Genomic DNA, 13,592 nt, shown 5'->3' on the forward strand with positions numbered 1-13,592 from the left:
CTGATTTTACAAATATTAAGTCAATTAGAGTAAGTTTCTAAGACTCTTCTAAGACTATGTAAGTCAGCACAAAAGTGGCAGCTAACTTTCAGTGTAACCAGGAAGAAAATAATACACTTAAGAGGAAAGCATCAAAACTGTACTTACATGATAATGAACTTTCAAGCTATGAATTACTACCAAGGAAAAGGACTTAAAATTGTTGAGGTCTGAAAAGGCCCATGGTCATACAATTCCGTAAAATATTGCCAATCATCTTCTTTTTTATTTTATTTTATTTATTTATTTGAGAGACAGAGAGAGCACAAGCAGGAGGAGGGGCAGAGGGAGAGGGAAAGGGAGTAGCGGACTCCCTGCTGAGTGGGGAGCTAGAAGCAGGACTCGATCCCAGGACCCTGAGATCAGGACCTGAGCTGAAGTCAGACACTTAACCGACTAAGCCACCCAAGCACCCCTGACAACCATCTTCTGAGAGATTAGCTATGTACCTTAGTATATGAATGGGTTGGGAGAGTCTGCAGTGAAGAAATCTGTTTAACCTTGTTTGTTCTGGGCTCACATAAGTTTTTAGTAGGTGAAAACACGGGTCGTTAATGTCAAAGCCAGCAACTGGGAGAAATGAGGCCACAGGGCACTGTGACTTTGGTGGTCCATGGGGGACGCCATTTTTAAGTGCCTCTAGCAGAGGCCAGGCTCCAGACTGGATGGACCATGGATCCTACCCAATATGGTGGCTCGTGTCTTCTCAGTCCTCAAAGCACAAGAGAAGGAATGGGATTTCCTCATTCACCCACATCACTAAGCTGATGGTGACCCGCTGAGCAGACACAGGAGAGCTGGAAGCTTCACACAGGAGAGGCTGAGCCTGGCTGGTCGTGTCACTCAGCAGCAAATGAGCCAATCATATCTCTGGGCATAGGGACTCAGTTAAAGAAAAGCCAGACTGACAGGGAAGGCTGGTGTCTCTCACAGTCGCCAAGAATCCAGCGCTCTGCCTAATTTTTCACTTTCATCCAGATGTTTCCTGTCAGAAAGGCACAGTCAATAATATATGAATCTTAAAGGCGGAGACAGATGTGGTTATTATTCCCTCTAGGCCTTTCCTGCCTTGGAGAAGACATATTACTCCAGAATGACTACAATTTTAAAAAATTTAAGTTGATATAGCCAGCTTATGAGTAAATGCATAGCTGCGATCATTTCAGTGCAAAAGTCTTCGCAGGGTTACAGTCTTCATCACGGTTTGGCTTGGCCTTTAAATTTTCACTGTACACTCTTCAGACGATTGTGCACGAGGGCTTCTAGAACAGAACCCGCTCTCCCAGTAATGTTGCAGTAAGCAGCTCTCTCTCGGCTGCACGAGCCTCCAGCAGTCTATTTTTAATATTTGCTTTTATTTCTTAATCCTTCCGAACAATAAAAATGAAAGTCATTACAGCCAAGTGTGGCTGTGGTAATAAATACTTTGGAGCCCAAAAATACATTGTCTCTGCCTGACCAGTTGCCCATTTTCCAGAATGTCTGGGTATTTCTCTAGCAGCAAGGGACCATTATCCTTCGACACAGTTGTATTCCACTGACACCTAATCTCCTAATTAAAATTGGTATAATGATGGACTGTTTAAATTCTGGTTAAAATGTTCCTTTTCCGTTTGCATTTAAAAAAAAAAACCACACTCCTCATCACGGGTACCCCATCCTGGGTTACAATTTGGCTTTCCTTTGCCAGACTCATAATGTCACTCTGACTTGCCACTGGTTAAATCTAAGCGAGCATCTAAGTGTGCCTCCCAGCTGGGCTGTTGCTGGGCAACCCCAGCAGCCACCTCCTCATCGGGGTGAGTTCTCATTGGTCACAACTCTTGACAGGAACCACTGACTTATTAGAAATGACACTTGATTATTCACCTAGATGGCTAGAGCTGATACTTATCAGCAGGAAATTCTGCATAAAAATAAGTCGTGGATGTTTCTAATATCTGGGTGGCAAAAGGAGGTAATAAGTTTTGTTAACTGGTATTAATTTTACATTTGTTAGCCACCCATTTAAAGCACTTTAAGGTATTATTTTTTATTATTTTTGAAGTCAACAATATGTTTAAATACCATCTCCCATCCCCATTAGCTGACTCTTTATTTATTCAGAAAATCCCCCTCTGACATCAGTTCCAAAACAACATTGCCCACAGGTCTAAGAGTGCCAAATAGAATGAAACATTAAATTCATAAAATTCAATGAAGATTTATTAGTCCCTGTCTTTAAGGGGGTGTTTAATGTACAAGGGCAACAAAGTGCACAAATCCTACGTTATTACCGAGTAGTGGAAAACGGTGACAGAGTTCACGTCTTCTTTCGAGCATCAGAAGCCACTTTGGGGGCAGGGGATAGCATTGGAAGCGAGTCCTGAAGATTTTACTGAGCTTTGACAGAGGGAGGAGGTGCACTGCAAGTAGAATGAGCTACGGGAACAAAGGCATCTGGACGAAAAGTACAGGATGTGTTCAGGGAATAGAGGAGTACAAATTGGCTGGAACACAGGGTACATGTAAGGGATTAGTGAGAGAAAACTGGAAAAGTAGGTTGAGGCACAGAGAGTTCTGTGCCGGGGGAGTGTTTGGTGTGAGCTTCACTGGAGGGCGAGGAGCTATTAAGTACTTGAAAGTGTGGGAGTAAGGAAAGGGGTTTCAGCCATTTAGCCTGCAGGATGCGAGACTTCCCCCTAGATCCTGCGACAGACACTTCCGGAACAGATGAGGACAGCTGCAAGTCATACCTTTGGAGTCTCCACTTTCCATGGCCCTGGGGTGGGGGGAGGGGGGGCGGGGGGACACAGCTCCCGGGAGCCACATTTTCATCTTAGGGTGGGGCCCTCTGCTCAGGCTCTTTTCTGAATCCCTCTTCATATGTAGACCATGAGTCACCCTGCCTTTACACCATCAAAGTGTGGGGGGCATCTCAGTTTAGAAGTACGAGATAATGCAGAAGGGACCTTCTCTTTCCCTCTCCCTGCTCAGGAGCCTTCGGGCTGACTCTGTTCTCCAAAGTTCCAGGGGGCGCCAAGGGTTTAATGGTGTTTGTTTGTTTTCCAAGTTCATGGCATCAGAGCTGCATTAAGTGAAATTATAACCTAGAAGTCAGTTGACTGAGGAACAAAGGGAATGTGGAGGCAAAAGCAACAAACCAGGAGTCAGAGGATCTGAATTTCTAATTTTCACTTTTACTAAATTATTGAAACATAAAAATAACCAGATTTAGGTCTTTATGTAATTCTGAAGTCAATGCATGAAAGAGATATAATAAGACTTTCTTACGGGGTCTTGGGATGTGTTGGAGCAAGTAGAGAGGCTCATGCATCCAACTCTTCACTCTGCCAAACTAGGAAGTTGCCTGCTCTTTCCATGGTCCCTAAGTAACTGTCTCAATCTGTTGCTTAGTGACCTCATTCAGATCCTAGAATGTCCATGGAAAGGGACTTTATAGTGCACTGCAATTGGCCCCTCGTTTGGGGGTGAGGACCCCAGTTCAGAGAAACTCAAATGACTTGCCCAAAGTAAGAGGTAGAACGAGCATGGGCACCAGATCTTTCACACAGAGCCAGCGCCCAGGAAACTGCACTGCATTCGTGCTCAGACAGAAAGAGCTCTTCGATCAATTAACATTCCTTCTATGTCAAGGCCCTCAAGGAACATTCAGTCAACCTGTCATCGCATAGATATTTCTAGAGATGCAACTGCATGTGTTGCAGTGAACTCATTCCTGATAGAACAAATACTGAAAACTTCAATAATACATGACAACACACAAGAGTTGCCACAAGAGGGTGACATTGAAAGTATATTAGTTAGTTACCCATTGCTGTGTAACAAATTACCCCAAAACTTAGCAGCTTAAAACAACAAAACTTTATTAGCTCATGGTGTCTGGGGGTCAGGAATCTGGCATAGCTTTGCCAGGCACCTCTGTTTCAGGGTCTCTGCATGTAGTCGTCAAACTGTCGGCCTGGGCTGTGATCTCATCTGAAGTCTTGACTGGGGGAAAATCTAAGCTTATTCACATGGTTATTGGCAGGATTCAGTTGTTAGTGGGCTTTGGAAAATAGGATAACAAGCTTGTTCTATGTCCTTCAATCAGTGTCCCCACAAGTATTTTCATTAGACCAATCTGGTGACTGAGCACAGAATGGATTGAAAGTGAAAAGAAAGAGGGCTAGGAAGCTCTTTGAAAATTGTTTTTTAGTCCACCTATATGTCTGGCACTATACAAAGTACTGAGACTACAAAGATGCTTACGCTTCTTTGTTCTCGAGAAGCAGGATGACAGCCACATTCCAGGTGACAGGTGGCAAAGCCTGAATTAGAGTAGTCGATGGGGAGGTACAGATGAAGGGAGAGAGACAAAGAACTAATGATAACATGGTGAGACAAGAACAGGTGGATCCAATGGGAATAAGAGGAAAGAAAATGGTGCCAGGCATCCAAAGCAGTCTGGGAGCGTGAGGGTCCTCCAGAGGACAGCTGGCCTGCCTTCTAGTGCCAAGCCTTTTACATATTTCTAATTGCTGTCACAACTCTTCAAAGAAGGTCTTATTATTCCCATTTTGCAGATGAAGAAATAGACCCACTGAAGTTGAGCAATTTGCCCAAGGCCACACAACTAAGAAGTGCCAAGCAGAAGAAATCTAACAACTGGCAGTGGCTTTGAGAATTTGCTCTCCCAGGGTCAAGTTTACTTAACAAGGTCAGCATCTTAGCCTCAGAGAAGGAAACACCACTGAAGAAATTCTGGGAATCACCTAGAAGGAGAGAAGAAAGCCTATGAGCGGGAGAATTTCTTAGCCCTTCTTTGTCATTACCCCATGAGTTGTCTCTTTTGATCACTCAGAAAGCTCTCTCCACCTTGTTAAATTAATTCTGTTGCCCTCTGTCTATACCTTGACTCAGAATTCCTCAGGCAGTCTGTAAAAAAAATCCTTTTTTTTTTTTTTTTTAACTGGGTGATTTAATAATACAGTCAACTCCAGGTAGAGAGCAGTCCAGAGCAAGGACTTCCTTCCTTCCTTGAAGAATTTCTTCCCTAGGCTGAGGGTGGTACTTTACCCTTGATGGTGACTGCTAGTTTCCAAATGGCTGACCAGCCGCACACTCAGCATCGTCTAGAATAAAGCCAACCCATGTGAGAGGTGAGAGGAGCAAAATGGGAACCCTTTCTCCTCGGGTGTGGCTGTTAGACTGTCATCCCCAAGAAGAAATCATTCTTTTAAAACCTAATAACATTAATATTTTATCTGATGATAAGTATCATGTCCATACATTATGAAAGCTGTGGGAAAAAACCAAAAATAAAAATTTCTCATTCTCCTACAAAGATGAAATGTAACAATCAAATGAGAATCTTTTATTAAGATCTGACGATAGCATTGTGTGCTCATCTGTGCGTGTGTGTTTGCACAAGCCACCCATGTCTGCTTGTCTGCAAATCCAGGGGAGTAACTGCTGGGCTTGTGGATTGTATAAAGATGATTGCAAGCCCATCAAAGAGAGCTTTTGTTTGTATGCAACTCATGTGAGAGTGAATATTCCATAACTTCTTGTGTATAATGCAAGGAAGAAAGCCTGAAATGACGCCTATTGGCCAACATACAGATCATGCTCCACTGTCTTATAATATTTTCTCTGCATTGCTTCTTAAAACATTTTTCATATTACATGCCCCATCTCATATCACATTAACCCAAATAAAAATGTCATCATCCATTCAGTGCAACAGACAGCAAGCAGAGCATGGTAGAAAATTACAATCATGCCCGTCAGCCACAAAGCATTCTAGTTACAAGCTCGTAGAGGAACCAAGGGTGGGCAGTGGGTCCAGCCCCCCTTTGCACTGTCCAGCATATGACTGGATTGAGTACGGGTGGACCCCTCTTTATGCAGAGGGCGTGCTTCTGAAGAGTTGAGTATAAATCTAATTTTATGTTGCACACCATTTTTGTTACATTAAGGGAGCTGTAAGCTTGATATCTAAAAAGACTTCCTTTCGAACAGCATTTTTCTTTTTTTACCACGTTCTTACTCCTCTGAAATAAATCGAAGAGAAATTTTGGTATATGGGATTTTATTAAAATAGAGTTCACTTGTACCACTAAGTTTATTAAAATAATGGAAGGATATAGCCAGCGAAGGCAGTTGCAGAAATGTGGATGAGATAGTAGAGTTCTCCAAACACGAAGGTAGTCTAAGATTTTTTGAGAGTGATGGCCCAGAGGCCACTAAAAGTGACCCATTTACACGCACTTTTGTACTGAGAGATTATTAAATTGACAGTGGGTGAACATTTAGAAAAGAATGCAGTTGTCATGAAGAGTCCACCCAGAGTTACGAAGAATAAATCAGGATAGCGATTCTCATCCCTGTTTTGAGCGGACTTCAGGATAGGCATATGAGGTAAATTCCATTCCTATTTTGGCAAATCATTTGACAAACTTCCCCAGCCAACTTATTGATCAGTTGCTGCCCGGCTGAATATTTACTTAGGTTCACGCACAGCTAGCCAAAGAGCCAGAAACCGAGATGACTGACCAATTCTGTAGCTACCTAAAGTAGCAGTCTAGTGGAGGGCCACAGGCTCTGTGTTTGCTCCTGGATACACATTGACAAACCGAACGAAGGCTTAGAAGGCACACTTACCAAATCTCAGATGGAACAAGAAGGAATCGCCAATGTTACAGGAGAGGAGATTTGAATGTGTGAGTACACCCCGTGGCCCACCTACACTGAGTACAAGCACTCTGGTGCTCTCAGCCCTTGAAGCTGGATGAGCAGAAAGTCCTTTTTATCAGAATTTTCCTCTCCTGGTACTTCTTCCAGAAGTCTTGGCAACAAGGAAGAATCTCAGATGCTCTGCCATCTCTCCACTGAGTGCGGGGGTGTACTCTGCTCTGAACGTCTGCTCCTTGACCTGCCTTTAGGTGCTGCCCAGGCCACCGTCCCCACTCTGGAAACTCACACGGCCCTGAGCTTAGCCTACAGCTCACTCTTACTCACCAGGGGTGTCCTTCTGCTTCTCAGCACCATCTCCTCCAGGGAGGGCTCCCACAGCAAACAGTTGGGCCCCTGGTATCACAGTTCTGTCCTTACACTCCAGAGCACATGGGGTGACTGACTAGCAGACCTACAGGAGGGAGGGGTCCAACAAAGCCATGTGTCCCTCCAACATCTGGCCAACAGCCACCCAGGCTGTCCCACTGTGCCAGGCTTCTCCAATCACCTGAATGTTTTAGGGCAGTTAAAAGATTGTCCTGCTCAGAACACATGGCAGGACAACTTTTTACAGCAATAAATGTAACGTAAATATAAAGCTTTTCTAATGAATGGAGTCTGAAGTGTCAAAAACTCAATTGCATATGGTGATGATTTGTGGAAAAAGATCTTGTAGCTTTTGTTGACCCGAACCTCCATATTTGCCTGTCCTACGTGTCTTCTCTAGAAGTCCGCATACACCTGGGCTTGTGATTGGCAGGCAGGGAAGTGATCCAATTACGATTTGTGGGATCTTACCTGAAATATTGTGTTCCATTTATGGAGCTGCCTTTTAGGAGTAACACTGATGAGAGAGAGAGCGAGTGATAAGAATGGAGAAGTGTGCGCAGACCATGTTGCACGAGGAGCGGTTGAAGGGACGGGGACGATTGTCTAGAAGATGAGGAGGAGCAGTGCTTGCTGTTGGAGTATTTGAAGCACCACCACATGGAAGAAGTCAACTGAAACCAGTGAGAGGTTGTTAGAGGGGCCAGATTTTGGCCTCAGCACAACATACCTTCTAACAAGTAGATTAACATCCTATAACTTTCCCTAAAGCCTCCAGACTTTTAAGGGCAAAGACTGGGTCTTAAGTATTCATTCAAATTCATTCCCTCGTTCAACAAATAATTACTATGTGCTAGACATCGTTCTAGGCTCTGCGGACATAAAAATGAACAAAAAGACAAAGAGACAAAAAGACAAAAATCTTCCCTGCACTCAGGAAGTTATATTCTAGTGTCAAAATCGTAAAATCTGAACATATTTAACATTTCGAAAATGTTTTCCATAAGAAATGCTCAGAACAATGTTATGGCATGTTGCTTTAGCTACGGTGTCATTCTAGAACAGACACTGGTTAGAAGGATTCCCCTCGACGTTTCCGACTTGGCTTTGCAAACATATAGGAGGAAATAGAAGATCACATGGGTGGCCATCAGGCTCCGCAAAGAATCCCACCCACTTGAGCCAGCCTGCTGGGGTCAGAGTGGCGGCAGCCAAAAATGAGATCCAAACTTGATGAAGCTGGACAATAATTACATGAATGTTCACGATACCATTCTCTCTGTGTGTGCATATGCTAGACGTTTTCCATAATGAAAATATTTTAATATAAAAAAAAGAAATTCAGCAATTTTTCTGGGTGGGCATGGAAGGCGTCTTGAAGTCAAGGGTTCCCTTACATGTACGTATTCAGAGGTTTAAGCAGCTGAAGCAGAAGTGAATAGCCATCCCTCAGAAATGCTCTACAAGTGATTATTGTATTGAGTAAAAAGTTGAAATGGACGACCTTACGTTCCTTTGGAGACTACGATTCTATATTCTAGCAGAAGACCTAAAGTATAATTGGAACCAAGCAAACATGGATTTGGGCTAATTCCAGAGAGAGTACATATGGATTGTGGTCTATTTACTCTCTAATGCTAACCAAATGTCATGAAACCGAGTACTGATTCTCATTTCTGTCTAAGCACTTAATGATCATTTTTGTAATTATTTCACAGTATTTACTCTAAATCCTTTCTTCTTTTTGCTTCCAAAAGAACAGATTGTATAAGCTAAAACAGACGTTTACAGCTATTGTATTTTATGATATTTGTGAATTTCAGACCCTCCCCTTGAGTCTTAGCTGCATGAAAGTTACCTTGAAAACAAGGTCTGTTTTCCCAGGAAGCGCCACACATAACCTCTTTATCTGCAGCTAATTTAGGTGTGCTCCCTGCATGGTGTCCTAATTACCCCTTTGTTATCTGCTATCAGATGATGCCCCTAATCAGCCAAGCCTGCGATCTGCTCCTGGCTCATTTAAAACGCTATGCGGAATCTGGGGACGCTTTCGACATCCAGAGGTAAGGTGCTATGTGGATACAGGACAGATGAGAAATCGTGCTTTTGAATTGCTGCTTCTTGTAACTGTACATAATTGCTGGACAATTACCTCGGGACCAGCAAACTGTGGAAATGCTAGAAGCTCATAAAAAGCATGGGTGGACTGAATAATAAGAAGAAATGAAATCCACGTAAAATGTGAAGAGAATGTGAACAAAGCCCAGGGTAGGTGTGGCGTGGTGAGGGAAGCCTTGAGTGGGGAGTGGTGTGTGGGTGGACACGCCCTCTGACCTCTGCAGATGCAGGAGGGGGCAGAGAGGACAGGGTTCTGGCGGGGGAGGGGGGTGGTCGCGGGGAAAGTCCATGCATTTTTACTGCAAGAAGAAGTGTGCTCCTCAGTCTAGAAGCCATTACTTAGCGGTGGACACCAAATTTAAATGGCTGATTGTCTGGCTTCCCCTCCAGTTGTCCTAGGCTAAGTTACGGCTTACAGCACAGGAGTAGGGTGAGAGAGGCAGGTCAGCCAGAAGCCGACTTGTTCCTATTATCATTGCTAATAAAGTAATAACATAACCATCACCAGCATCCAAATTCTGCCGTGGTGTTTACAAAATCCTCGCACACACTTTGCTCTCTGGTCATGAGCCGTGTGAGCTGGCTAAAGAGCAACTACGAAAGCAAAGTAAATAACTTAAAAACCCTGAACTCTTGGGCCGCTAGGATCAGAAGCAATCACATTCAGTAGGCAAACTGTTTTCGCTATAGTGGGACATGTGTAATCAATTGTAGGAATGTTTTCAATAAAGCAGTCAAAATAAAAGAAGTCATCTGGAGACGTCTTTTATTCCTTAACGATAAGCTGGTGGTGATAGAACCTGGAAGGAAAGGAGCTCCGTGTGTGCCCCCCATCGAGCCACAAAAATAAGAACTTTTCGTTATAAGAGGATATGCATACCCCGTTGGTAGCTTTTTTTAGAAATAACTTCACCTGACTGCTCCCGCAAGATACCAAAATGGCCCTTTGAGGGCAGGTTTCCTGGAGCTGAAGAGGTTAATTTTTCTGGAGCTATTGCCAGACACTTTTCCTTCTGTTTGTTTCTAAAGTGCAATGTGTGTTTCCTGTAATAATATACATATGTTCATGAAGCTGGTCCCAAAGTTTGTCTTGTATTTATTCGAGTGTGAAGGGCCCTTGTTTTTGGTTTGTTACTCTTAGAAAAACTGTACAATCATTAGGAGGAAGAGGGGGACAGAGCTTATAAAACTAGACAACCAGGTTGCCAATTCTTCAGTCCCAACTTGCTCTGTAACAATTAACCACTCGATCCTGGCTTTGGACGGACTCTGCACAGCTTTGGGACGATACAGCATGGGCTTTGGGTCATCTGTTTCCCTCCTCCACGGGGAGGGAGATTTAGAGCATGCTTCTGGGAATGTGACGGTGGCTGGTTGATTCAGGCTGCCCGAAGCCGGAGAGCCGAGGAAGTGATGCTCTCCTCGCCTCCCCAGGCTTCGTTGGCATCAGCCATCCGAGATGTTTTTGTGTCTCGTCTGGAATTCTGTTGCCATGCTCAAAGGATCCCATCCCGGGGCCGGGGGGGTGGGGGAGCTCCTCTCCCACCCCCTCACTTCAGCTCTGCAGGAAGCTTCCCTTTGCGGCAGGGAGACGGTGGAGAGCGGTGCCTCTTCAGGAGCGTGCACGACGGCGAGGCCAATGGCAGAGTCCTCCCCAAACCCAAATGGCTCCCTCTCCCACAGGTGCTACACCTGCTACACCACGGATGTGGTTGCCAGCGTCGCCTTTGGCACCCACGTGGACTCCCGAGGGGCCCCCGAGCACCCCTTTGTGATGCACTGCAGGCGTTTCTTTGCATTCTCCATCCCCAGGCCTGTCCTGGTCCTGATCTGTAAGTACAGCTCCTGCCCGGGGCCGTAAGACCGGGGTCGGGCAAGCTGGCCGGGCCCCATGCCTGCGGGGTGGGCCCAGGCAGCTCTCGGGGCTCAGCCCCCACCACGAGCAACGGGCACTCGAGGGGTCTCTGAGAGTTGCCCTGCAGGGTCCACCCCACAGAGGCCTCATGCTCCTGGAACCAGCCGGGGCCGCTCATTACCAAGGCGGGTAGCGCGGGCCTCTCTTGCCACTGCCGCAGGGAGGACCGTGCTGGGCACTTTGCTCGCACTGCCTCATCCCCACTTTGCAGATGAGAAAACTGAAGCTTAGGAATGCAGAGCCAAGGGGCGCCTGGGTGGCTCAGTCGTTAAGCGTCTGCCTTCTGCTCAGGTCATGATCCCAGGGTCCCGGGATCGAGCCCCGCATCAGGCTCCCTGCTCTGCAGGAAGCCTGCTTCTCCCTCTCGCACTCCCCCTGCTTGTGTTCCCTCTCTAGCTGTGTCTCTCTCTCTGTCAAATAAATAAATAAAATCTTAAAAAAAAAAAAAAAAGGCAGAGCCAAGATGGGAGCCCAAAGCCTTTCATTTTCTTATTTATTTATGTATTTATTTATTTGAGAGACAGCAAGTGAGCAAGAGAGAGAGAGCACGAGAGCAGGGTGAGGGGCAGAGAGAGAAGCAGACTCCCCGCTGAGCAGGGAGTCCGATGCGGGACTCGATCCCAGGACCCTGGGATCATGACCTGAGCCGAAGGCAGACGCTTAACCGACTGAGCCACCCAGGCGCCCCCAAAGCCTTTCATTTTCTACAACATATTCCTCCCCTCCAGCAAAATCCTCTTCAGAAGTCTCCTCCGCTGGAAGCCCGGCGCACAGCAAACTAGAAATCATACGTGAAGGGTGACTGGCAGGTTACCTAATGCCGTGGGGACGGGTCGATTTATTTTATTTTTATTTCAGAAGTGAGTTTTTGCCCTCTGGCCAATTCCGGCACCTTCTTGCTTTTATGGAAGTATTGAAGTGCTGCTATTGCTGTTATTGATTATTGCCCTAACTTCTAACCTTTCTGCTGGGCTGCTAAATTGTATTCATTCCGTGGTCAGTTTCGTTCCCATTTCTGAGTCCATTTCTGTGGAAGTCCCCGGCACCTGCATCAGCTCCTCACTGAAATTGTGGGAGGGGTCGCCAAGGGGGTCAAAGCAGCCTCCCTTTTGTCCTTCACCCCAGCCACCCCCTGGGAGCCGCTCCCCCGAGTCAGCTCCACCTGCCATGGACCACGAACACGGACACGGACGCGCCCTGCGGTGGGCGGCTCCGCTGTCCCGCCCCAGCTACCCCTCCTCTCTCGGCCACTCTGAGCCCACCTCCCTGCTGCACCACAGTGGTTTGGACTCTGGCTCTTGAAAATGGGCAGAGTGTTCTGGGAGCTCCGAGGGTCCAGAACTACCCTCCCGATCCAGGTTCCCATGCAGTGCCATGCACGGTGGGCCCATTGTCCATGCTGGGAAGCTGAGCTGACCTGAGCCCCCCTGCAGCGGCTCAGCCCCTCGACATAGACCCCGATCCATGAGAGGATAAGTGTCCCTGGCCCGGGGAGCCCCGCCAAGGCCGTGGCAGCAAAGGCACGGGGCCGCGCCTGGCACAGCAAGGGAGGTACCGAGGGGCCAGCATTCTTGCCAGCAGCGGCCTGGGCAGCTCTTAGGGACCGTTCCGGTGGTAGCTCCGGGGACAGTGACCCCATGCGAAACAAATGCAAATGGCCAGAAAGTTAAGAAAGTAGATGAGCTTCCACCACTTGCTCAGATGGGAAACGTGGCCCATCATCTGTCCTTTCTTGATGGAATACGAAGACCTTGGGCCCTCCTATCTGGGACCTGGAAAACTAATTTCTAAGTATGAGATTGACTTCCTGGGGGCGAGAGGGAAGTGCGGATTCAGTTGCGCAGACGCGTATGGAGAGCTTACAACGTGCAAGGGACGGTGAGGCGTGGGGAGGTGGAATCAGGCACGGGCCCTTTGGGAAAGCTCGGACCGAGGGGAGCCCCCGTTGCCTTCGGGTGACTCTTAAGTCAAGGCCGCGGTCTGCCTCCCGGGCAACAGGCATTGGATAGCTCCGGGTTACTGCCGCCCTGTTTTCAGCGTAGCTTTTGTTTTTCTCTTTCAAGTATCATTTCCATCCATAATGGTCCCACTGGCCCGGATTTTGCCCAATAAGAACCGAGATGAACTGAATGGCTTTTTTAACAAACTCATTAGGAATGTGATTGCCTTGCGGGACCAGCAAGCGGCAGAAGAGGTAAGGGATCTTAATAGGACACGGCGTGGAAACGGAACGGGGCCTAATTTGGCACCGCGCTCTCTTCCCTGTCTCTTGCCTCCCAGCCCCGCACACCACAGCACGCTGGCCTTCAGCAGCCACTGCTTAGAGCTTTCCAGGGCACTTGAAGGAAAGGAGAAGGGGTGAGGAGGGGCGAACATGGAAGAGAAAGGTGAGGACGGTTGGGGCGGGGGGGCGGGGGGGGGACGGTAGAGAGAAGCCCAGAGCAAATTGTCCACATTCTGACATGGATGCCCCCCC

General features: G+C 46.8%; 1 protein-coding gene and 1 long non-coding RNA gene across 3 annotated transcripts in view; one reads left to right on the top strand and one right to left on the bottom strand.

Annotated features, from left to right (window-relative positions):
* TBXAS1 (thromboxane A synthase 1) overlaps positions 1–13,592 on the top strand; it is a 157,787-nt gene that overhangs the window by 94,889 nt on the left and 49,306 nt on the right. For both annotated transcript variants that reach the window (XM_036123789.2, XM_036065169.2), the window contains exons 7-9: positions 9,058–9,146; positions 10,885–11,033; positions 13,180–13,310. In XM_036123789.2, the coding sequence (XP_035979682.1) occupies positions 9,058–9,146; positions 10,885–11,033; positions 13,180–13,310 (369 nt within the window). The remainder of the gene's footprint in view (positions 1–9,057; positions 9,147–10,884; positions 11,034–13,179; positions 13,311–13,592) is intronic.
* The window catches only part of LOC118521277 (uncharacterized), a 35,585-nt gene continuing 25,881 nt past the window's right edge, over positions 3,889–13,592 (bottom strand). Inside the window, exons 2-3 of the long non-coding RNA XR_013442897.1 lie at positions 7,555–7,757; positions 3,889–4,793 (exon numbers count right to left, since the gene is read on the bottom strand). This is a non-coding gene — a long non-coding RNA (uncharacterized LOC118521277). The remainder of the gene's footprint in view (positions 4,794–7,554; positions 7,758–13,592) is intronic.

The sequence above is a fragment of the Halichoerus grypus genome, chromosome 12, assembly GCF_964656455.1.
Source record: "Halichoerus grypus chromosome 12, mHalGry1.hap1.1, whole genome shotgun sequence".
NCBI classification, from domain to species: Eukaryota; Metazoa; Chordata; class Mammalia; order Carnivora; family Phocidae; genus Halichoerus; species Halichoerus grypus.